Source organism: Oncorhynchus mykiss, chromosome 10, assembly GCF_013265735.2.
Source record: "Oncorhynchus mykiss isolate Arlee chromosome 10, USDA_OmykA_1.1, whole genome shotgun sequence".
Taxonomy (NCBI): Eukaryota; Metazoa; Chordata; class Actinopteri; order Salmoniformes; family Salmonidae; genus Oncorhynchus; species Oncorhynchus mykiss.
This window is the reverse complement of record NC_048574.1, coordinates 63,543,970-63,568,165: the sequence shown is the minus strand read 5'-3', so window position 1 is coordinate 63,568,165 and position 24,196 is coordinate 63,543,970. Positions and strand designations below refer to the sequence as shown.

Below are 24,196 nucleotides of genomic sequence, written 5' to 3'. Positions count from 1 at the left end.
CTCTGTGCTAACTGACTTGGTTATTTTTGTATCATTGCAGGGACTGAGTTTCCTTTATCTCAGTCTAACCAAAACATTAGACTTATTTATTGAATCAACACACATGGATATTTTTAAATAATAAACTCCAATGGCTCCACATTGTTAGGTACCTGAATCACAGTGTTAGAGATGGGCTTGACTGGTTAACATTTTATAAAGTAATGTTTCTGTGTGTACAGCAAGGAGTCACCTCTATAAACCTGTATGCTTTTCTGTACAATATTTGTTTGAAGTCTGCAGTTCATGAAGACCTGCTGGTATCTAGTGTTACTGGTGGGAGAGACAGGACCTCTGAGTTGGCTGGTCACAAACCCTGGCCCCGGATCAGAACCATGGATCAGTAGCAATCGCTTTTCTTTCCCGAGTCATAACCAGGACCCAACCGCGTGGGACAGAGACACCACCACAACCTGTGGACTGAACAACCTCAATCCTGGTGGTCAGACAGAGTCACCAGCCCAGACCCTAATCTTCACAGTCTCAGTGCAGGGATGAACCGGTCCTGGGGCAGATAGAGAGCAGGTCACCCTGGTCTTCAGCCTTCACAGAGTGAGGTGGGAGACCCCCCTGGTGGGAGTCTAACAGGAAGTCTGTCTTCTCCCTCTCGATATCATCTAATGCCTGGTGACTGGATTCATAGAAAGCAGTGTCCTGGGTCTAGCATACAGATGGGCCAGGATGGGCATTCACCACGAGAGTTACCAAGCCTATAAAACAGCACACAATCTCAACAACACCCAAACAATGGCTTGAGGGAGCTCAAAAACGAATCACCTGAGGGTGGTGGCACGTGCTACTACCTCCTCCACTGTCATTGGGTCACAACATGGGAGGGCGAGCATTAGGACGAATGGCGACAAGTCGTACTCTTGCCCTACGTGTGGGAACCGATTCGCTTGCGCAAACTATTTGACCAAGCTTTTTCTTCCTGAGTAGCCTTATCAGACATGGGAGTGTCCACAACGGGGAAATAGACACGGTGTCTGTTTCTCTCTTTTATTAAAAGGTTTTTATTCAGGTCACTTTTCCGCCAATCAGGTTCGGTGGCGCTTCCGAAAGCGTTCTGACAGGTTGGTGCAGGCACTCATCTAGGCTTCAAGAAAGGCTGCTGGGGGTCCGGCAGCGCTTTTGGGGCAACTGGGGCTTCCACCGGGGGGCTAGGAGTTTCTTGGAGCTGCTCGCCAAGCTTTTGGCCACGAGCTGCTGCTCCCGGGCATGAAGAAGGCGGAGGTCGGCTGTTTGGGAGCCGACGCACCACAGGAAAGAGGCAGCTGCTTCTTTTCCTACCCTAACTTCACGAGACGCCCCGTTGTCTTTCTCATGGTTTCTCCGAAGAGGCCCTTTTCAGAGATGGGTGCATTGAGCAAAGGGGTCTTTTCTGTCTCCTGGATGGAAGTCATGGAGAGCCAGAGGTGGGTCTGCATCATGACCAATGCAGCCATCACTTGGCCAGCGCAGACTGCCAACACTTGAGTGATGTGGAGAGCAGAGATGTTGAAACGTGCCACCTCTGCAATGCCAGCCTCTATTGTGGATCATCATTCTCCCAAGTCACCCTATAATAATGTGACCACATATGCTCCAAGCAGGCCCAGTTATTCAAGCTTAATGGGCACTCTGCCTACTTTCTGGCTGCTAATCGTTGCTCACCTAGAACCCATAACACTTCAATAGCCCAAGGGTGAGGGATTCGACTGGGAGCCACCCAGTGAATAGGCCTGAAGAGAGAAATCCAGAGAGGAGTTTTACTAAGGTTGGATTTCTTGCGTTTATAGCCATGGTAATCAACTGCACTGATGGAGCAGAAATAATAGAAGATAGACGTGATAGTTGCAGCAGCAGAGAAATATTAGGGTGAGAGATTTTAGTGCAGAAGATCTACAGGGAGTTTTGAGAGGAGGAGTTCCATCTTCCCAGGACTGATGTAGGATCTCTTGGGGCCAAAGTAGTGGGATGGGTGGTGGTTTTCGGGGATAGTGTATAGGTACAGGGTTGGTCCATTACTATTGAACTTTTTTGTGACCAAAATGCGCAATCCGCATTCCCGACCTGTGAAAGGCAGCAATGGGCAACACATCGTATTGTCTGCCGGAAATTCACACAAAGAAGTAGTAAACGGAAGTGAATCGTGCCCAGGAACAGTTTCGACGTTAACGTTTTGTTGTTATTTAGACGTTTATTAACACCCTGGAACTGAAAATATCGCACACTTACCCCAGGGTAGTGTTTAATTCGCGTTGAAGACAGGACTTGGTTGATAGATGTTATCTAGGTAATGCTAACTATCTAGCCGCTAAGAATGGCTAACTGTAACGTAATGGTTTTTCACACTCAAATAGCCTCCGTTATGGAGGTGCTAGCGAATGCAGCCGTGGCAGAGATCTGTAAACTCATAGACGACGACTATGCAGTGTTTCGTTTGGAAATAACTCAAAGCCAGAAAGAAAACAGGGTATTGCGGAGGAAACTACAGCTACTGGAACTGAAGGTGGCACGGGAGCGCGCAGAGAGGACAATACGAGAGCGCGTCCTCGCCAGTCGTCCCAGTAATGTCAAGATCCTCGACCGATACAGAGGAATGGCAAGAGGTACATTTTGCACAAGGCCCGTTCCCTTCTGCGCATGTGTTAAGCAGAGTTGGGTCTTGGTCAGTTTTTGGATTGTATATTTGTATTTTTTTTTTTTTGAGGGTGGATCAGCTTAATATTGCGGATAGAATGTTGCTTCCATTGTAATTGTCTGCATCATTTCCAATCCCCCATATTTTTTGGGTAAATATATATCCATACACGCATGCATACATATACACATATATACATACACATACCTATATAGACATACATACTTTTTTAAAGAATATACCTTTATTATTAAACCCTTCCGCCGATCCCCCAATTGGAGTAAACTAATAAACACTTCTGCTTCTACCTTCAATCCATACATGGATTGTATTCAATAATTCCACTGATTACTTCACAATCTTGCACAAAGACACAATATCATATTTTTGACTTAGTGCATTTCCGATCACTTACTCATTAAAAACAAAATGATGAATGGAACATAATCAGTCGATCTATGAATAGTTTTGTGACTTGTTACCTTACATGTGACTTGTTATGTGACGTGTTACCTTATATACTTGCCAATTGTAGACCGTGTCAAATACTTTACAATATAGTGTTGAGCATTGATATTTTCCCCCAACCACTCTCTCAGGTGAAGGACATCTCACTGGAGGCCACAGGAGCTTTGTGAAGCCAGCGAGAGACAATACATGGAGAGATGACCAACCAATCACTGTTGATGAGGGGAGTGGAACCTCAACCCAGCACGTTATGGTGATAGAGGTTAGTGTCATAGTGTAACATATAAATTACAGTACATCTAATGTGGCCCGTTTTATTTCAGGAAGTCTCCCCTCAGCTATTTATTTGCTTACTTGTACATCTTCATGTATTGTGGGGCAAAAAAGTATTTAGTCAGCCACCAATTGTGCAAGTTCTCCCACTTAAAAAGATGAGGCCTGTAATTTTCATCATAGGTACACTTCAACTATGACAGACGAAATGAGAGAAAAAAATCCAGAAAATCACATTGTAGTATTTTTTATGAATTTATTTGCAAATTATGGTGGAAAATAAACTTTTGTTATTGACCAAATACTTATCTCAATAACTTTGTTATATACCCTTTGTTGGCAATGACAGACAGAGGTCAAATGTTTTCTGTAAGTCTTCACAAGGTTTTCACACACTGTTGCTGGTATTTTGGCCCATTCCTCCATGCAGATCTCCTCTACAGCAGTGATGTTTTGGGGCTGTTGCTGGGCAACACGGACATTCAACTCCCTCCAAAGATTTTCTATGGGGTTGAGATCTGGAGACTGGCTAGGCCACTCCAGGACCTTGAAATGCTTCTTACGAAGCAACTCCTTTGTTGCCCGGGCGGTGTGTTTGGGATCATTGTCATGCTGAAAGACCCAGCCACGTTTCATCTTCAATGCCCTTGCTGATGGAAGGAGGTTTTCACTCAAAATCTCACGATACATGGCCCCGTTCATTCTTTCCTTTACACGGATCAGTCGTCCTGGTCCCTTTGCAGAAAAACAGCCCCAAAGCATGATGTTTCCACCCCCATGCTTCACAGTAGGTATGGTGGTCTTTGGATGCAACTCAGCATTCTTTGTCCTCCAAACACGACGAGTTGAGTTTTTACCAAAAAGTTATATTTTGGTTTCATCTGACCATATGACATTCTCCCAATCTTCTTCTGGATCATCCAAATGCTCTCTAGCAAACTTCAGACGGGCCTGGACATGTACTGGCTTAAGCAGGGGGACACGTCTGGCATTGCAGGATTTGAGTCTCTGGCGGCGTAGTGTGTTACTGATGGTAGGCTTTGTTACTTTGGTCCCAGCTCTCTGCAGGTCATCCACTAGGTGGTTCTGGGATTTTTGCTCACCGTTCTTGTGATCATTTTGACCCCACGGGGTGAGATCTTGCATGGAGCCCCAGATCGAGGGAGATTATCAGTGGTCTTGTATGTCTTCCATGTCCTAATAATTGCTCCCACAGTTGATTTCTTCAAACCAAGCTGCTTACCTATTGCAGATTCAGTCTTCCCAGCCTGGTGCAGGTCTACAATTTTGTTTCTGGTGTCCTTTGACAGCTCTTTGGTCTTGGCCATAGTGGAGTTTGGAGTGTGACTGTTTGAGGTTGTGGACAGGTGTCTTTTATACTAATAACAAGTTCAAACAGGTGCCATTAATACAGGTAACGAGTGAAGGACAGAGGAGTCTCTTAAAGAAGAAGTTACAGGTCTGTGAGAGCCAGAAATCTTGCTCGTTTGTAGGTGACCAAATACTTATTTTCCACCATAATTTGCAAATAAATTCATTAAAAATCCTACAATGTGATTTTCTGGATTTTTTTTCTCATTTTGTCTGTCATAGTTGAAGTGTACCTATGATGAAAATTACAGGCCTCATCTTTTTAAGTGGGAGAACTTGCACAATTGGTGGCTGACTAAATACTTTTTTGCCCCACTGTATCTGCCATAGTGGAACTTGTTAGACTTCCCAACAACATTGTTGTCCAATTCAACTCTTGTGCCGGTAATAACCTCATCTCTTCTTGTGTCAGTCTACAGATGCAGAGGCTGCAGGTCTTGGGGTGAAGCAGGAGAGGTCTGAAGGAGAGGACCCACGGCACAGCAGAGACATCCAGACTGGAGCAGCTGGAGCGCACCCTGTAGCCACAGAAGACCCCACCATCACCCCAACACTGCCCAGGACCAGACAAAGCATCATGGAGGTCAGTGGAACGCCGAACGCCATCCTCAAGACAGAGACTATAACGGGGCTGAGGCAACTGGGCTATCCTCCTGCTCCCCGCTCAGAGTATTTACTTTATAGTAACCCGAGCCCGAGGACAGTTCTGTCCCATCGGGATTTAGGTGACTCGTTACTGACTGGCAATGATCCGTCCTGTTCATACGCTACGGAGACAGAGATGATACCTGGTGTCATGCCTGTGGGTTTAGATGCACAGACTAATCCAATGAGAGGAGACTGGAACCAGTACAGTAGTAGGGTATACTCTGAAGGGTGCCTAGATAAGAAAGGGGAGGGTCTGGTCGTAGATGAGGTGAAAGTGGAGGGTGAAGTTCCTTTGACATGGAATGCAGAGTCTAATTTAGGAGAAGGACACTCGCAGGTCAACACCAGTGACTTCTGGGATTACAGGGAAAGTTTAGAGACAAATACAAACTTTGCAACCCACTCCCCTTTACACACGCTTAGGGATCGCGACTCAGTGTCCACGACTATGGCACCTTCTGATTCACACGTCCATGTCCTTTTTGATCAGGTATTGAACTCAAACGACAGTGCTAGATCCCAGTCTCGAAGAGGGAGAGCCACATCAGGCAATAGTAAAGAGAAACGGTTCCTCTGCATGTTCTGTAACAAAGGCTTCAGCAGCCCCCAGAAGGTTGAGATTCACCAGAGGGTCCACACAGGGGAGAAACCCTACAGCTGTACCCAGTGTCAAATGCGCTTCGCCCAGGCTTGCAACCTGAAGAGGCACCAGAGGGTCCACAAAAAGAGAGAAATTCTACAGCTGCCCCCAGTGTGAGAAGAGGTTCTCCCACCAGCATCATCTGAAAATGCACCTGAATGTCCACACGGGAGAGAGGTTGTAACACCTGTACATTGGGCTGTTACTGTGTTCTTATTAACGCCACACTGGCGGATTGCAGTCAAATTCCACATGACCGTTGAGTCACGGTATCTAGGCTACTCCAAAACTGTGCTCTGTAAATGAACGGTGCTGATGAGTGTTAGTAGGTTATCAAACTTGCTTATGGCTGTCAAGTTGCTAATGGCCTGGTACTCAGCGCTCTAGTGTCCCTCTAATCACTTTGACATAAAAGCTATCAAAAATCGCATCAAAGATTTTGCAGATTATTCAAATTAAACCATGGAGTTCACAATAGCAGCAAAAAAACGTGTTGCATTCTGAAAACGCAGGCGTATTGACCATGACATTCAATTTCAAGTTCCACATTTTTATATTTAAATAGACTCTGCTTTTATCTGAAATGTTTCATCCATTTTATTATGCTAATTAAATTTCCGCGGGGGCGTGGACATTGACTAGGGGTTAACTGGTTAGGACAGCTCATGAGGTCTCCTAAGTATCTGTTGAGTATGTGGGATTTTATTACTAAAGAGGCTTCATGCATAGCTTTTATTTTTACCCGTAAGAGTAGGAGTATATGTTTTTGATACTTAAAGGAGCGTCAAAATTCAGGATCAAATAGCTAAATTATTCATAGTATGACCATCTTAAAACAATTCCATATGTCAGCTTTGAACCCTCCCCCAACAACGGTATAGACTTACAGGGGTTAACTGTTACATTAACCAGCAGCATATTGTATTAGCATTCTAGCTAATGCATTTGGAGTTTCCTTTTCATCAGATGGTAAATTAGCCCAAATCCACATTTCATATATTTGATCAATAAGATGTCCCTACTGTTGGTGTGTCCAATTGTGAGTGCATCTGTCATTTCAACGAAAGATTGTGGTTACACTAATGAAGAATTAAGTCAAATAAATTTGATTCAGAATGAATTAATGATGCGTGTCAAGAGCTGGTCATTTATCCAACACACCTATTATTGCGTTCGTATTTCATCACCACTGTCCAGTTCAAGCATATTAATTAAGGCTATACTATTGTTCAGATAATATAATAATTGTATGATTTATAATGACATAAGATAAAGAGAACTACATTTTAACATAGCATCCTCTTGAACTGACCTGTATTTTCCTGCATTCTAGACACGATGACTGAGTGGACCCATGTATTAAATGCCAGTTTGTTTAGTTATAAAGCAGGTGAAATCGATGTAAATGCATATTTTTGCATCCAGACATAAAACGACTGTGACATATTGTGTTTGTACTGTGTAGGCTATACGATGTTCAGAAATGCCTATTTTATTACTTCCATTTAACTACTTAATTTTGTTCCCCAAGACACTTTTAATGAGAATAGCAATTGAATAAAAATATAAATGCAACGTGCAACAATTTAGACATTTTTACCGTGTTACAGTTAATATTGTCAATTTAAATAAATAAATGAGGCGATAAAATATGGATTTCACATGACTGGGAATACAGATATGCATCAGATACCTTTAAAAAAAAGAAGGTTAGCTGCGTGGATCAGAACCCGCCAGTATCGGGTGTGACCACCATTTGCCTCACGCAGCGCGATACATCTCCTTCGCAGAGTTGATCAGGCTGTTGATTCTGGCCTGTGGACCCACTCCTCTTCAATGGCTGTGCGAAGTTGCTGGGTATTGGCGGGAATTGAAATACGCTGTCGTACACGTCGGTCCAGAGCATCCCAAACATATATGCCCAATGGGTGACACATCTGGTGAGTATGCTGGCCATGGAAGAACTGTGACATTTTCAGCTTCCAGGAATCGTGTACAGATCCTTGCGACATGAAACATGAGGTGATGGCGGTGGATGAATGGCATGACAATGGGCCTCAGGATCTCGTCACGGTATCTTTGTGCATTCAAATTGCCATTGATAAAATGCAATTGTGTTTGTTGTCTGTAGCTTTGCCTGCCCATACCATAACCCCACCGCCGCCATGGGGCACTCTGTTCATAACGTTGACATCAGCAAACCGCTCACCCACACTATGCCATACACGCTGTCTGCCATCTGCCCATTACAGTTGAAACCGGGATTCATCCATGAAGAGCACACCTCCAGCGTGCCAGTGGCCATCGAAGGTGAGCATTTGCCCACTGAAGTTGGTTACAACGTCGAACTGCAGTCAAGACCCTGGTGAGGATGACGAGCACACAGATGAGCTTCACTGAGACAGTTTGTGCAGAAATTCTTCGGTTGTGCAAACCCAAAGTTTCATTGGCTGGACGATGCCGCAGGTGAATAAACCAGATTTGGAGGTCCTGGGCACGTGGTCTGCGGTTGTGAGGACAGTTGGACGAACTGCCAAATTCTCTAAAGCAATGTTGGCTGCGGCTTATGGTAGAGAAAGGAACATTAATTTATCTGGCAACAGCTCTGGTGAGCATTCCTGCAGTCAGCATGCCAATTGTATGCTCCTACAAAATGTGCAGCCTCTGTGGCATTGTGTTGTGTGACAACTGCACATTTTAGTATCCTTTTGTCACCAGCACAAGGTGCACCTATGTAATGAGCATGCCGTTTAATCAGCTTCTTGAAATGCCATACCTGTCAGGTGGATGGATTATCTTGTCAAAGGAGAAATGCTCACTAACAGGGATGTAAACAACAAACAACAACATATAGAACATTTCTGTGATGCTTAATTTCAGCTCATGACAGAGGACCAACACTTTATATATTGCTTTTATATTTTTGTACAGTGTAGTTCATCATGCAGATTTTTAGTTGAGACTTACACTGCATGACCAAAGGTATGTGGACACCTGCTCGTCAAACATCTCATTCCACAATCATGGGCATTAATATGGAGTTGGTCTTCCCTTTGCAGCTATAACAGCTTCCCCTATTCTGAGAAGGCTTTCCACTAGATGTTGGAACATTGCTGCGGGGACTTGCTTCCATTCAGCCACGAGCATTAGTGAGGTCGTGCACCGATTTTGGGCGATTAGGCCTGGCTTGCAGTCGGCATTCCAATTCATCCCACAGGTGTTCAATGGGGTTGAGGTCAGGGCTCTGAGCAGGCCAGTTAAGTTCTTCCACACCGATTTCAACAAACCATTTCTGTATGGGCCTCGCTTTGTGCACTGGGGCATTGTCATGCTGAAACAGGAAAGGGCCCTATCCAAACAATTGCCACAAAAGGTGGAAGCACAGAATCGTCTAGAATGTCATTGAATGCTGTAGCATTAATATTTCCCTTCACTGGACCTAAGGGGCCTAGGCCAAACCATGAAAAACAGCCCCCGATCATTATTCCTCCTCCACCAAACTTTACAGTTGGCACTATACATTGGGGCAGGTAGTGTTCTCCTGGCATCCACCAAACCCAGATTCGGACTACCAGATGGTGAAGCGTGATTCATCACTCCAGAGAACATGGTCCCGCTGCTCCAGATTCCAATGGTGGCAAGCTTTACACCACTCCAGCCGACACTTGACATTGCCAATGGGGATCTTAGGCTTGTGTGCGGCTACTGGGCCATGGAAACCAACAATTGAAGTTCCCCAAAAACACAGTGGCCTCCATCATTCTTTCATAGATAAAGTTTGGAACCACCAAGACTCTCCCTAGAGCTGGCCGCCCGGCCAAACTGAGCAATCAGGGAAGAAGGGCCTTGGTCAGGGAGGTGACCAAGAACCCGATGGTCACTCTAACAGAGCTCCAGAGTTCCTCTGTGGAGATGAGATTCTTTCAGAAGGACAACCATCTCTGCCAATCAGACCTTTATGGTAGAGTGACCAGACGGAAGCCGCTCCTCAGTAAAACAGGCACATGATAGCCCGCTTGGAGTTTGCCAAAAGCCACCTAAGGACTCTCAGACCATGAGAAACAAGATTCTCTGGTCTGATGAAACCAAGATTTAACTCTTTGGCCTGAATGCCAAGCGTCACGTCTGGAGGAAACCTGGCACCATCCCAACGGTGAAGCATGGTGGTAGCACCATCATGCTGTGGGGATGTTTTTCAGCGGCAGGGACTGGGAGACTAGTCAGGATCGAGGGAAAGATGAACGGAGCAAAGTACAGATAGATCCTTGATGAAAACCTGTTCCAGAGTGCTCAGGGCCTCAGACTGGGGCGAAGGTTCACCTTCCAACAGGACAACTAAGCACACAGCCAAGATAACGCAGGAGTGGCTTCGGGACAAGTCTCTAAATGTCCTTGAGTGGCCCAGCCAGAGCCCGGACAAACATCTCTGGAGAGACCTAAAAATAGCTGTGCAGCGACACTCTCCATCCAACCTGACAGAGCTTGAGAGGATCTGCAAAGAAGAATGGGAGAAACTCCCCAAATACAGGTGTGCCAAGCTTGTAGCGTCATACCCAAGAAGACTCAAGGCTGTAATCGCTGCCAAAGGTGCTTCAACTAAGTACTGAGTAAAGACTCAGACTCTGAATACTTACTGTATGTAAATGTGATATTTCCGTAAAAAAAACATATTTGTACTGCGTGTATGTATATATAAACTCAACAAAAAAAGAAATGTCCCCTTTTCAGGACCCTGTCTTTTAAAGATAATGCGTAAAAATCCAAATAACTTCACAGATCTTCATTGCAAAGGGTTTAAACACTGTTTCCCATGCTTGTTCAATGAACCATAAACAATTAATGAACATCTGGGACCTGTTGGATCGGAGGGTGAGGGCTAAGGCCATTCCCACCAGAAATGTCCGGGAGCTTGCAAGTGCCTTGGTGGAAGAGTGGGGTAACATCTCAGCAAGAACGGACAAATCTGGTTCAGTCCATGAGGAGGAGATGCACTGCAGTACTGTCAAGATAATTATGTTCTCAATGTTCATTCATAACCCAATTCAATTATACTACTCAGTCTGCGACCTGGAATTTGTAAGGTACAGGTCGAATGAAACAGACGGAGGCCCAGCTAAAATAGTCAAAAAGGTTTATTCACGGGAACGTTCTAAAGTCAAGAATACAAAGACATCCATTTTATAGCTGACAACATACTTCCACACAAACAGTAGATATCCTATGCACATACATACAAACAGAAGGTATCCTACGCACATACTGTCTCACTACCCAGCCGACAGAGATTAGGGAGACCTTGACCTTGAGACGTACTCCCCGTTCTCTCCCAAATCTCTAGTCAGGTCGGCGCCGGATTTTGCTCAGATAGTCTGTGTTTAAAATACCATTAAGACATAAACATTAGCTATATTGTTTTACCCTAATTCTGACTAGAACCACACATTTATTGATTATAATTTTATACATTCTAATCAATTCCATACAATTATATGTTTCAGGGTGGAATATTCTAGTCATTCAATTAACAGATAAATCCAACTAACAAGTACTTAATGCAGCTGGTGGCCACACCAGATATTGACTGTTACTTTTGATTTTGTTGAATTTTATGTTCATACAAATATTTACCCATTTTAAGTCCTGAAAATAAACACAGTTGACAGTGAGAGGATGTTTCTTTTTTTGCTGAGTTTATATAATAATTTTTTTTAAATTACTGGTAAATAAAATCAATCAATCATGTCCACCATGATGGCTTTAACAACGATTAAGTCAATCAGTAACTACAGTATAGGAATCAAATGTAGTGGGGATGGGTAAACACTGAGGGAGTGTATGTCTGTGTGATCTGTATCACCTGTCTCTTCCAAGAGGAGGAGGGTCCAGAGTTGCTGCTGGTGAAGCAGGAGGGTGTGGGTAACCCTGAGGGGACCATGGTCATGGAGGACAACCAGTCTACACCTGCCCCTGAACCCACAGAGGAACCAGCTGAGCAGCACAGGACCACACACAGTCTCACTGAGGTGAGCCCAATGTAAACTACTGTGGTATTAGGGACCGTATCCATAAAGCCTCTCTGAGAAGGAGTGCTGATCTTGGATTAGTTTTTCATTTTAGATCATAATGAATAAGACTATATAGACAGGTGAGGACCTGAACCTCGATCAGCACTTTTACTCTGAGACTCTTTGTGGATACGGGCCCAGGTCTTGATACAATTTGTCTTCAGTGTGGGACCATGCTTTTAAATTATCAAACCATTAAAGAGTGTCAAGTGTCAATCAGATCAACTAACATGTTTGCATAGTACTCAGCAATCCCTCATTAGCCAATCAGAATGTGCTCCATAGCAGGGTGCTCATATCAGATTTCTTGATCTAACATCCTCTCACTCTGTATCTCTTACAGTCAGTAGACATGGAGGATGGAAAGCCTGATCTGCTGCTGGTCAAAGGAGACAATAGAAGACAGACCAGAGAGCATTGATCTGCTGAGTGGACTAAAGATGGGGGAACAAGGTAAGGGAGAAATACATATAGCCTACATACAGTAATAGATCTTCAATGGGAGTAGTGATACTGTTGTTTTGTCTTCAGTCATAAAATGAAATCAATACAAAACACACAATTCACCAGGTAATTGACTGAAACAATGTAGAGTTTTCTCTACCATGTTTGTAAAGTCTATTTTGTAACCTCTTCCTGCAGGCTAATAGAGGAGACTGGGCGACCATCTTGGATTCCCAGACTCAAACGGATGCAGCCAAGGGCCCAGGGGACAACATCACTGAGCAGGTCACAACGACTTGGGATGGGAAAGTGTCCTCAATGCTGGGCTGGGGGGGGCTCCAGAGTGGCGCAGGCTGTGTTGCAGCCGGCCGAGACATTTGGCCCCGCGTAGTTCCGGTTAGGGGAGGGTGTGGCCGGCCATATTGTCCTTGTCCCATCGCTCTCTAGCGACTCCTGTGGCGGGCCGGGCGCATGGACGATGACACAGTCGCCAGGTGTACAGTGTTTCCTCCGACACATTGGTGTGGCTAGTTTCCGGGTTAAGCGGGCATTGTGTCGAGAAGCAGTGCGGCTTGGTTGGGTTGTCTTTCGGAGGACGCTCTCGACCTTCGTCTCCCCCGCGTCCGTACGGGACTTGCAGCGATGAGACAAGACTGTTTTTTTACCTTTATTTTACTAGGCAAGTCAATTAAGAACAAATTCTTATTTTCAATGACGGCCTAGGAACAGTGCTGCCTGTTCAGGGGCAGAACGACAGATTTGTACCTTGTCAGCTCGGGGATTCGAACTTGCAACCTTTCGGTTACTAGTCCAACGCTCTAACCACTAGGCTACCCTGCCGCCCCTGTAACTACCAATTGGATACCACGAAATTGGGGAGAAAAAGGGGTAAAACTACAACAACAAAAATAGAAAATATTGTTAGGTACTTGAATCACAGTGTTAGGGATGAGCTTGACTGTGGTACACATTATATAATATAATGTCATGTTTCTGTGTGTACAGCAAAGCGTTTGTTTTATTTTAATATATATAAACTTTTAAATGCTCTTCTGTTCAATTTGTTTTTACAGTCTGCAGTCCATGAGAACCTGCTGATATCCGGTGTTGCTGGTAGGAGAGACTGGATCTCTGAGGTGACTGGTCACCAAACCTTGCCCCAGATCAGAACACTGGAGCCATCATGGTTCCTTCTTGAGTCGGAACCAGGACCCAACCCCGAGGGACAGAGGCTCCACCACCACACAGAAGACAACCAGTGGACAGGTGGACTGAACAACCTCAGTCCTGGTGGTCATCAGAGAGACAGAGGCTCCAGTCAGGGATCCAGTCCGCAGCCCAGACCCTTCTCTTCACAGTCTCAGTGCAGGGATGAAGCAGGGCCTGGGGCTGATAGAGATAGATCCTCCTGTTCCTATGATACAAACACCACACTATCCATGATGAACAGAGCAGGTCACCCTGGGCTTTAGCCTTCACAGAGAGCGGTGGGAGACGCCCCTGGTGGTAGTATATCAGCAAGTCTGTCTTCTCCTTCAGGGTCTCGTCTAAAGCCTGGTGACTGGGTTCGTAGACAGCCTGGACCTGGGTCTAGCTTACCTGATCATGGTTACCCCACGAATACAGACAGGGTCAGGATGGGCATTCATCACAAGAGGTACCTAACCTATAACAATCCCAACAACACCCAAACAATGGCTAGAGATCAAGGATGGATCTCAAAGACTCACCACCTGAGGGTGGTGGGTCCTGCTTCTACCTCATCTGGTGTCATTGGGTCACAACATGAGTGTTAGGACAGACGCCGACAAGTCCTACTGCTTTCCCACGTGTGGGAAGTGCTTCACTAGGGCAAACTATTTGAAGGAGCATCAGACATTTCACACCAAGGAGAGGCCCTTCAAGTGCAAACTGTTACAAGAGCTTCTCTTTCCTGACTAACCTTACCAGACATAAGTGTCCACAACGGGAAGAATTCGTAGCAGTGTGGCTTGAGATGTACACAGGGGATTTCTGGGAACCATTCTTTAGAATGGTTATATTCTGGTTGTATATATTATAGTTATCGTGTGAAGTGTCTTGGGATAAGAGGGTAATTAACCACATACCCCTCATTAACCCTTTGGTAACTTGTCATTTGAAACAGGGTTATGTAAATACCTGTTTTCAGAGAGACAGTAAACCTAGGCTAAAACAAGGACAGTTTAATATTTACCTTACTGAGGTGATGTAGATGGAATAAAGTCATTCTATTATTTTCTACTCTATTCTTACTATTAAAGGTCGACCGATTATGATTTTTCAACGCTGATACCGATACCGATACCGATTATTGGAGGACCAAAAAAGCCGATGCCGATTAATCGGACAATTAAAAAAAATAAAAAAAAATATGTTTTTTTATTTGTAATAATGACAATTACAACAATACTGAATGAACACTTATTTTAACATAATATAATACATCAAAATCAATTTTGCCTCAAATAAAATTAAGCATGTTCAATTTGGTTTAAATAATGCAAAAACAAAGTGTTGGAGAAGAAAGTAAAAGTGCAATATGTGCTATGTAAGAAAGCTAACGTTTAAGTTCCTTGCTCAGAACATGAGAACATATGAAAGCTGGTGGTTCCTTTTAACACGAGTCTTCAATATTCCCAGGTAAGAAGTTTTAGGTTGTAGTTATTATAGGAATATTTCTATCTATATGATTTGTATTTCAAATACCTTTGACTATTGAATGTTTTTATAGGCACTTTAGTATTGCCAGTGTAACAGTATAGCTTCCGTCCCTCTCCTCGCCCCTACCTGGGCTCGAACCAGGAACACATCGACAACAGCCACCCTCGAAGCAGCGTTACCCATCGCTCCACAAAAACCGTGGCCCTTGCAGAGGGGAACAACAACAAGGGGAACAACCACTTCAAGTCTCAGAGCGAGTGACGTTTGAAACGCTATTAGCGCGCACCCCGCTAACTAGCTAGCCATTTCACATTGGTTACACCAACCTAATCTTGGGAGTTGATAGGCTTGAAGTCATAAACAGCTCAATGCTTGAAGCACAGCGACGAGCTGCTGGCAAAACGCTCTGTATTTTATCTAACTGGTGGCATCCATAAATCTAAATATTCCTGTTACATTGCACAACCTTCAATGTTATGTCATAATTAAGTAAAATTCTGGCAAATTAGGCGGCCCAAACTTTTGCATATACACTGACTCTGCGTGCAATGAACGCAAGAGAAGTGACACAATTTCACCTGGTTAATATTGCCTGCTAACCTGGATTTCTTTTAGCTAAATATGCAGGTTTAAAAATATATACTTCTGTGTATTGATTCTAAGAAAGGCATTGATGTTTATGGTTAGGTACACATTGGAGCAAGACAGTCATTTTTTGCAAATTCGTACCGCATCGGTTATATGCAACGCTGGACATGCTAGATAAACTAGTAATATCATCAACCATCTGTAGTTAACTAGTGATTATGATTGATTGATTGTTTTTTATAAGATAAGTTTAATGCCAGCTAGCAACTTACCTTGGCTTCTTACTGCATTTGCGTAACAGGCAGTCTCCTCGTGGAGTGCAATGTAATCAGGTGGTTAGAGCGTTGGACAAGTTAACTGTAAGGTTGCAAGATTGAATCCCCGAGCTGACAAGGTAAACATCTGTCAATCTGCCCCTGAACAAGGCAGTTAACCCACCGTTCCTAGGCCGTCATTGAAAATAAGAATGTGTTCTTAACTGACTTGCCTAGTTAAAAAAATAAAAATCGGCCAAATCGGTGTCCAAAAATACAGATTTCCGATTATTATGAAAAATTGAAATCGGCCCTAATTATTCGGTCATTCCGATTAATCTGTCGACCTCTACTTACTATCACACTGTTCTTTCTAAACAAGTCTGTTCTCAGTTTGAAAGATACTCATAGGAGATATGATGTGTAATCAGTGGTGGAAAAAGTACCCAACAATTCTACTTGAGTAAAAGTAAAGATACCTTAATAGAAAATGACTCAAGTAAACGTCACCCAGTAAAATTATACTTAAGTAAAAGTATACAAGTAGTTTGTTTAAAATATATTAAGTATCAAAAGTACAAGTATAAATAATTTCAAATTCCTTATATTAAGCAAACCAGATGGCAAGATTTTCTTGTTTTATTTATTTACTGAAAGCCGCGGGCACAGTGTGTTTAGTGAGTCCGCCAGATTAGAGACAGTAGGGATGACCAGGTATGTTCTCTTGATAAGTGCAGAAATTTGACTATTTTCCTGTCATGCTAAGCATTCAAAATGTAACGAGTACTTTTGGATGTCAAGGAAAATGTATGGAGTAAAAAGTACAATATTTTCTTAAGGAATGTAGTGAAGTAAAATTAGTTAAATAAAAAGTACAGATGCCCAGAAAAACTACTTGAGTAGTACTTTAAAGTATTTTTCCTTAAGTACTTTACACCACGCATCCCTAATTTAATTTAACATACCCTTTTGAGCTGTGACGGCAACCAAGATCCCTTCTCTTTCATCTTAAGGTTTAAAGTGTCTGTCCTATATCTAGGAGATATGATTTTTTTTGTACACATATTTAACCCTTTTTTGCAGGCACAAAACTACTTCCATAAATGTTTTTAACCGGTACCGGGTTACCTTCAGACAAGTCCAGTGAAACTTGTGGGGGTCGTAGAACAAAACTTATCTCCCCTTTCTACAGTTGGGTCATATCAGTTTGTAGCCTAAACGGTTTGGACACTACAAACACAAGTTGGCGACGAGTTCCACGAGGCAAAACGGAGAACACCAGCGTGTTCGTCAGAGCCTCCTCTTTCCCTAGACTGGTCATATTAGTTTGTCGGACAATCAGTTTTCATGAAAATAAAGATTTTTGGAATGTCTGCTGGTCTGACAAACAACACTGTAGCTTTGCCACTTTCCACGGCAGATGGGAAGGCCGACATAGGCAGATTGACACACATCCAATGCAAAAAAACATCTCTACCTTAAACAGACTGATTTCGATAGGGATTTGTGTATTATGTTAATTACATTGGCACACAGGTGCGTCCATCGACTCTAGGCGGGGATTTGATCATTTGAAGGCATGGTCCCACACTTAAGACAAAGGATCCCAATGGCAGCAGCTACTCTTCCTGGGGTCCAAACACACCAAAGCACCCACATTACATGTAAAACAACAGATAAAACAGTGAACTATGTTTGCACTGAATGAGCTAAAGATTAAACAGTAGATCATATAACATCCCTACACCACCACATATCCACAACACAAAATGTTCAAAACCACAATATCATAATGTGTGCGTATGCATGTGTCTGTACCTTTGTGTGTGTCTTCACTGTCCCTGTTGTTCCATAAGGGGTATTTTTACCTGCTTTTTAAATCTGATTCTACTGCTTGCATCAGTTACCATTCATGTCAATGCGGAGCTACATTTGAAGTCGGAAGTTTACATACACTTAGGTTGGAGTCATTAAAACTCGTTTTTCAACCACTCCACAAATTTCTTGTTAATAAACTATGGTTTTGGCAAGTCAGTTAGGACATCTACTTTGTGCATGACACAGGTAATTTTTCCAACAATTGTTTACAGACAGATTATTTCACTTATAATTCACTGTATCACTATTCCAGTGGGTCAGAAGTTTACATACACTAAGTTGACTGTGCCGTTAAACAGCTTGGAAAATTCCAGGAAATGTCATGGCTTTAGAAGCTTCTGATAGGCTAATTGACATAATTTGAGTCAATTGGGAGTGTACCTGTGGATGTATTTCAAGGCCTACCTTCAAACTCAGCGCCTCTTTGCTTGACATCATGGGAAAATCAAAGGAAATCAGCTAAGAACTCAGAAAAAAAATTGTAGACCTCCACAAGGCTGGTTCATCCTTGGGAGCAATTTCCAAACGCCTGAAGGTACCACGTTCATCTCTACAAACAATAGTACGCAAGTATAAACATCATGGGACCACGCAGCCGTCATACTGCTCAGGAAGGAGACGCGTTCTGTCTCCTAGAGATGAACGTACTTTGGTGTGAAAAGTGCAAATCAATCCAAAGAACAACAGCAAAGGAATTTGTGAAGATGGAGGAAACAGGTACAAAAGTAAAACAACTCCTATATCGACATAACCTGAAAGGCCGCTCAGTAAGGAAGAAGCCACAATTCCATAAACTTCAAGATGGCGTAGCAGTCGGACGTGTGTTTTTGTCTTGTCCCATCCTGTCCCTTGTAAACATTGTTTTTCCTTGTTCGTTTTTTTTTCTTGTATACAAATTTAATATTTTAATATCACTTTTTATCTACAGACTGAATATAGTCTCCTGCAACCCGCCTCACCCAATGTGGTACGGATCTGCTATTTTTATACTTAAGAACTCATCAAATCTAGCCAGCTAACTGGCTACTAGTTAGCCATGGCCCGCTAGCTGTCTAAAGTACGTCGGACTGTTAGTTTAAGAGGCCCATCAGACAAATTCTTTGGCCACTATACCCACCATACGGAGCCCTGCTGATCCGTCTTCTGAAACGTCGCCTGAATCTGAACCCCAACAGATGCTAGCCAGCTAACTAGCTACTACAGTGGGGAGAACAAGTATTTGATACACTGCCGATTTTGCAGGTTTTCCTACTTACAAAGCATGTAGAGGTCTGTAATTGTTATCATAAGTACACTTCAACTGTGAGAGACGGAATCTAAAACAAAATCTAAATCTAAAATCTAAAAATCCAGAAAATCACATTGTATGATTTTTAAGTAATTAATTTGCTGGCTAGGCCACTCCAGGACCTTGAGATGCTTCTTAATGCTTCTTACGGAGCCACTCCTTAGTTGCCCTGGCTGTGTGTTTCGGGTCGTTGTCATGCTGGAAGACCCAGCCACGACCCATCTTCAGTGCTCTTACTGAGGGAAGGAGGTTGTTGGCCAAGATGTCGCGAAACATGGCCCCATCCATCCTCCCCTCAATACGGTGCAGTCGTCCTGTCTCCTTTGCAGAAAAGCATCCCCAAAGAATGATGTTTCCACCGCCATGCTTCATGGTTGGGATGGTGTTCTTGGGGTTGTACTCATCCTTCTTCTTCCTCCAAACACGGTGAGTGGAGTTTAGACCAAAAAGCTCTATTTTTGTCTCATCAGACAACATGACCTTCTCCCATTCCTCCTCTGGATCATCCAGATGGTCATTGGCAAACATCAGACGGGCCTGGACATGCGCTGGCTTGAGCAGGGGGACCTTGCGTGCGCTGCAGAACTTTAATCCATGGCGGCGTAGTGTGTTACTAATGGTTTTCTTTGAGACTGTGGTCCCAGCTCTCTTCAGGTCATTGACCAGGTCCTGCCGTGTAGTTCTGGGCTGATCCCTCACCTTCCTCATGACCATTGATGCCCCACAAGGTGAGATCTTGCATGGAGCCCCAGACCCTAGCAGACCCTAGCCCCAGACCCTAGCACACTCTGCCAACCCGGATGTCCCAGCCGTGTATGAATCCTGGCTCAAGAAGAACACCAAAAACCCTGAAATTTCCATCCCTAACTATAACATTTCCCGACAAGACAGAACTGCCAAAGGGGACGGTAGTTGCAATCTACTGCAGAGATAGACAGAACTCTGCAGGCTAACTATTCAGGTCTGTACCCAAAATCCGAGCTTCTACTTTCAAAAATCCACCTTTCCAGAAACAAGTCTCTCGCCGTTGCCGCTTGCTATAGACCACCCTTTGCCCCCAGCTGTGCCCTGGACACCATATGTGAACTGATTGCCCCCCATCTATCTTCAGAGCTAGTGCTGCTAGGTGACCTAAACTGGGACATGCTTAACACCCCGGCCATCCTACAATCTAAGCTTGATGCCCTCAATCTCTCACAAATTGTCAATGAACCCACCAGGTACAACCCCAAACTCGTAAACACAGGCACACTCATAGATATCATCCTAACCAACTTGCCCTCCAAATACACCTCTGCTGTTTTCAACCAATATCTGTCACCACCGATAAATCCACCTTGAATTGAGAAATTCAAAAAGCATTTTTCTACAGCTGGCCATGCTTTCCACCTGGCTACCCCTACCCCGGTCAACAGCCCTGCACTCCCCACAGCAACTCGCCCAAGCCTCACCTATTTATCCTTCACCCAAATCCAGATAGCTGATGTTCTTAAAGAACTTCAAAACCTGGACCCCTACAAATCAGCCGGGCTAGACAATCTGGACCCTCTCTTTTTAAAATTATCTGCTGAAATTGTTGCAACCCCTATTACTAGCCTGTTCAACCTCTCTTTCATAACGTCTGAGATTCCCATAGATTGGAAAGCTGCGTCGGTCATCCCTCTCTTCAAAGGGGGAGACACTCTAGACCCAAATTGCTACAGACCTATATCTATCCTACCCTGCGTTTCTAAGGTCTTTGAAAGCCAAGTCAACAAACAGTAGCAACTGAGGCTATATACAGGGGATACCGGTACCGGCACTATGCCAGGTCTCTGACCTCCTCCCTATTGGCTGTCTCATCGTTGTCGGTGATCAGGCCTACCACTGTTGTGTCGTCAGCAAACTTAATGAGGGTGTTGGAGTTGTGCTTGGCCACGCAGTCATGGGTGAACAGGGAGTACAGGGGGGGGGGGACTAAGCACGCACCCCTGAGGGGCCCCAGTGTTGAGGATCAGCATTGCAGATGTGTTGTTGCCTACCCTTGCCACCTGGGTGCTGCCCGTCAGGAAGTCCAGGATCCAGTTGCAGAGGGAGGTGTTTAGTCCCAAGGTGCTGAGCTTTGTGGGCGCTCTGGTGTTGAACGCTAACCTTTTGGTCAATGAACAACATTCTTACATTGGTGTTCCTTTTGTCCAGGTGGTAAAAAGCAGTATGGAGTGCGATTGCGTCATCTGTGGATCTGTTGAGGCGGTATGCGAATTGGAGTGGGTCTAGAGTTTCCTGGAGGATGGTGTTGATGTGAGCCATGACCAGCCTCTCAAAGCACTTATTGGCTAATGACGTGAGTGCAATGGGGCGGTAATCATTTGGGCAGGTTACCTTAGCTTTCTTGGGCACAGGGACTATGGTGGTCTGCTTGAAACATGTAGGTATTACAGACTCAGTCAGGGAGAGGTTGAAAATGTCAATGAATACACTTGCCAGGTCTGATCCCGCGGCTTTTTGAATGTTGACCCGTTTAAAAGGTCTTCCTCACATTGGCTATGGAGAGAGCGTGATCACACAGTCGTCTGGAACAGCTGGTGCTCTCATGCATGCTTTAGTGTTGCTTGCCTCGAAGCGAGCATAAAAGGCGTTGAGCTCGTCTGGTATGCTCGCGTCACTTGGCAGCTCGCGGCTGGGTTTCACTTTGTAATCCGTAATAGTTTGCAAGCCCTGTCACATCTGACCAGCGTCAGAGCCGGTGTAGTAGGATTCAATCTTAGTCCTGTATTGACGCATGGCCTGTTTGATGGTTCGTCTGAGGGCATAGCGGGATTTCTTATAAGCGTCCGGATTAGTGTCCCGCTCCTTGAAAGCGGCAGCTCTAGCCTTTAGGTCAGTGCGGATGTTGCCTGTAATCCATGGCTTCTGTTTGGGATATGTACATACGGTCACTGTGGGATGGCGTCGCCAGAGGAAAGGAAAACCCAGTCAACTGTATATTATCTGTGTCGTCGTTCAGACACAACTCTGTAAAACATAAGATATTACAGTTTAATGTCCAGTTGGTAGGATAGTCTTGAGCGGAGATCATCCAGTTTATTTTCCAGTGATTGCACGTTGGCCAATAGAATGGATGGTAGAGGCAGGTTACCCACTCGCCAACTAATTCTCACAAGGCACTCCGATCTCCGGCCCCTGTATTTCCGTATTTTATTCACATGAATGACGGGGATTTAGGATTGGTCTCAGAGAAGCAGTATATCCTTTGCGTCGGACACATTAAAGACAAAAATCCAGTCCAGTCCAGTTGGAGGTGAGTAATCATTGTTCTGATATCCAGAAGCTCTTTTCAGTCATAAGCGACGGTAGCAGCAATATTATGGACAAAATAAGTTACAAACAACGCAAAAAAACACAAAATAGCACAGTTGGTTAGGAGCCCATAAAACGGCAACCATCCCCTCCGGCGCTATTCTATCAATATTGCCAGAGAATCTAATGTTCATTTCTCTACCATAAGCCGCCTCAACATTGTTTTAGAGAATTTGGCAGTATGTCCAACTGGCCTCACAACCGCAGACCCTGTGTAACCACACCAGCCCAGGACCTCCACATTTGGCTTCTTCTCCTGCGGGATCGTCTGAGACCAGCCACCCGGACAGCTGATGAAACTGAGGAGTAATTCTGTCTGTAATAAAGCCCTTTTGTCTGGGAAAAACAAATTCTGATTGGCTGGGCCTGGCTCCCCAGTGGTTGGGCCTGACTAGAAAGTGGGTGTGTCTATGCCCTCCCAGGCCCTCCCTTGCTCCCCTGCTCAGTCATGTAAAATCCATAGATTATGGCCTAATTAATGAATTTCATGGACTGATTTCCTTATGAACCGTAACTCTTTAAAACCGTTGAAATTGTTGCATGTTGTGTTTATTTTTGTTCACTATATTTTAAGGAAGGCTGTCAAAGCTTAGTTGATTTCCAATCTGTTTCAAGGGTTGATATAGGCTTTTCCCGATGACGCAAAACATGTAAAACAGAAATGTGAGGAAGACCTGGGAGACTATTGAGGATAATGAATGGATTCAGATATATTTGAATGCCCAGTCATGTTCATATCATTTCAGACATAAACTACTGCAGTTTAAGACCATCCATAGAACATCCTATATGCCAGTTAAACTGAATATCATGCACTGAGAAATGTAATTCCACTGCTGGAGATGTAAAACACAAAAGGGGACATATTTGCATATGTTATGCTCTTGTGAAGGCTGGCATTTCTACAGATTCTCCTTTCTCCTTTCTTTTTTTGTTGTTGTTTGGAAATATTGACACTGGAGACTTAACAGAAGAAACTGTGTAACCTAGAATTTATAGCGGCTAAGACATCCATTGCCCTTAATTGGAAGGTTGGTAATCCTCCCACAATGTCACAATAATGGCAGAAATGTCAAGTTATGTATCACTTGATTTATTACAAGTTTAAAGACATACTGTGCAACATTTGTAAATTATGGATGCCTTTTATGGAATACTGTACAACAAAAGGAGTCTGTATTGAAAACATGCCCAAATCAGGGGGGATGCCTATGCCTATTTAGGCTATCCCTAGATGCTGGGCTGCTCAGTTCTGGGGGTCTGCCTTACTGTTGGTTGTCACTCTGGCCTTGGCCTAACACACTTGTAACCAATAATGAATGTTTCACTAAGATCCTATGGGTTGTGGACCCCTAGAGGCAGGACGGGGAGATCCAGATATATTGTGTGCAAGTAAAAAGAGATCTACAGTACTATTATGCCTATGATATGAATTACAGTGTCCTCCATAATTCTTTGGACAGTAAAGCATTTTTTATTATTTTGGCTCTATACTCAAATTGTGGACTTGAACTCAAACAAGGCTTGATGAAGTCAAAGTGCAGAATGTCAGCTTTAATTTGAGGGTATTTTCATCCATATTGGGTGAACCATTTA

General features: G+C 43.9%; 1 protein-coding gene across 4 annotated transcripts in view; it reads left to right on the top strand.

Moving 5' to 3' along the window:
- The first annotated feature begins 3,248 nt into the window (after positions 1 to 3,248).
- The window catches only part of LOC110534627 (zinc finger and SCAN domain-containing protein 22-like), a 231,841-nt gene continuing 210,893 nt past the window's right edge, over positions 3,249 to 24,196 (top strand). For 3 of the 4 annotated variants that reach the window (XM_036934511.1, XM_036934514.1, XM_036934512.1), the window contains exons 1-3: positions 3,249 to 3,392; positions 5,187 to 5,357; positions 11,936 to 12,085. In XM_036934511.1, the coding sequence (XP_036790406.1) occupies positions 3,381 to 3,392; positions 5,187 to 5,357; positions 11,936 to 12,085 (333 nt within the window). In that variant the 5' untranslated portion in view covers positions 3,249 to 3,380. Of the gene's footprint in view, positions 3,393 to 5,186; positions 5,358 to 11,933; positions 12,086 to 24,196 lie in introns of those variants that run through there. The other variant, XM_036934515.1, reaches the window with a different exon arrangement.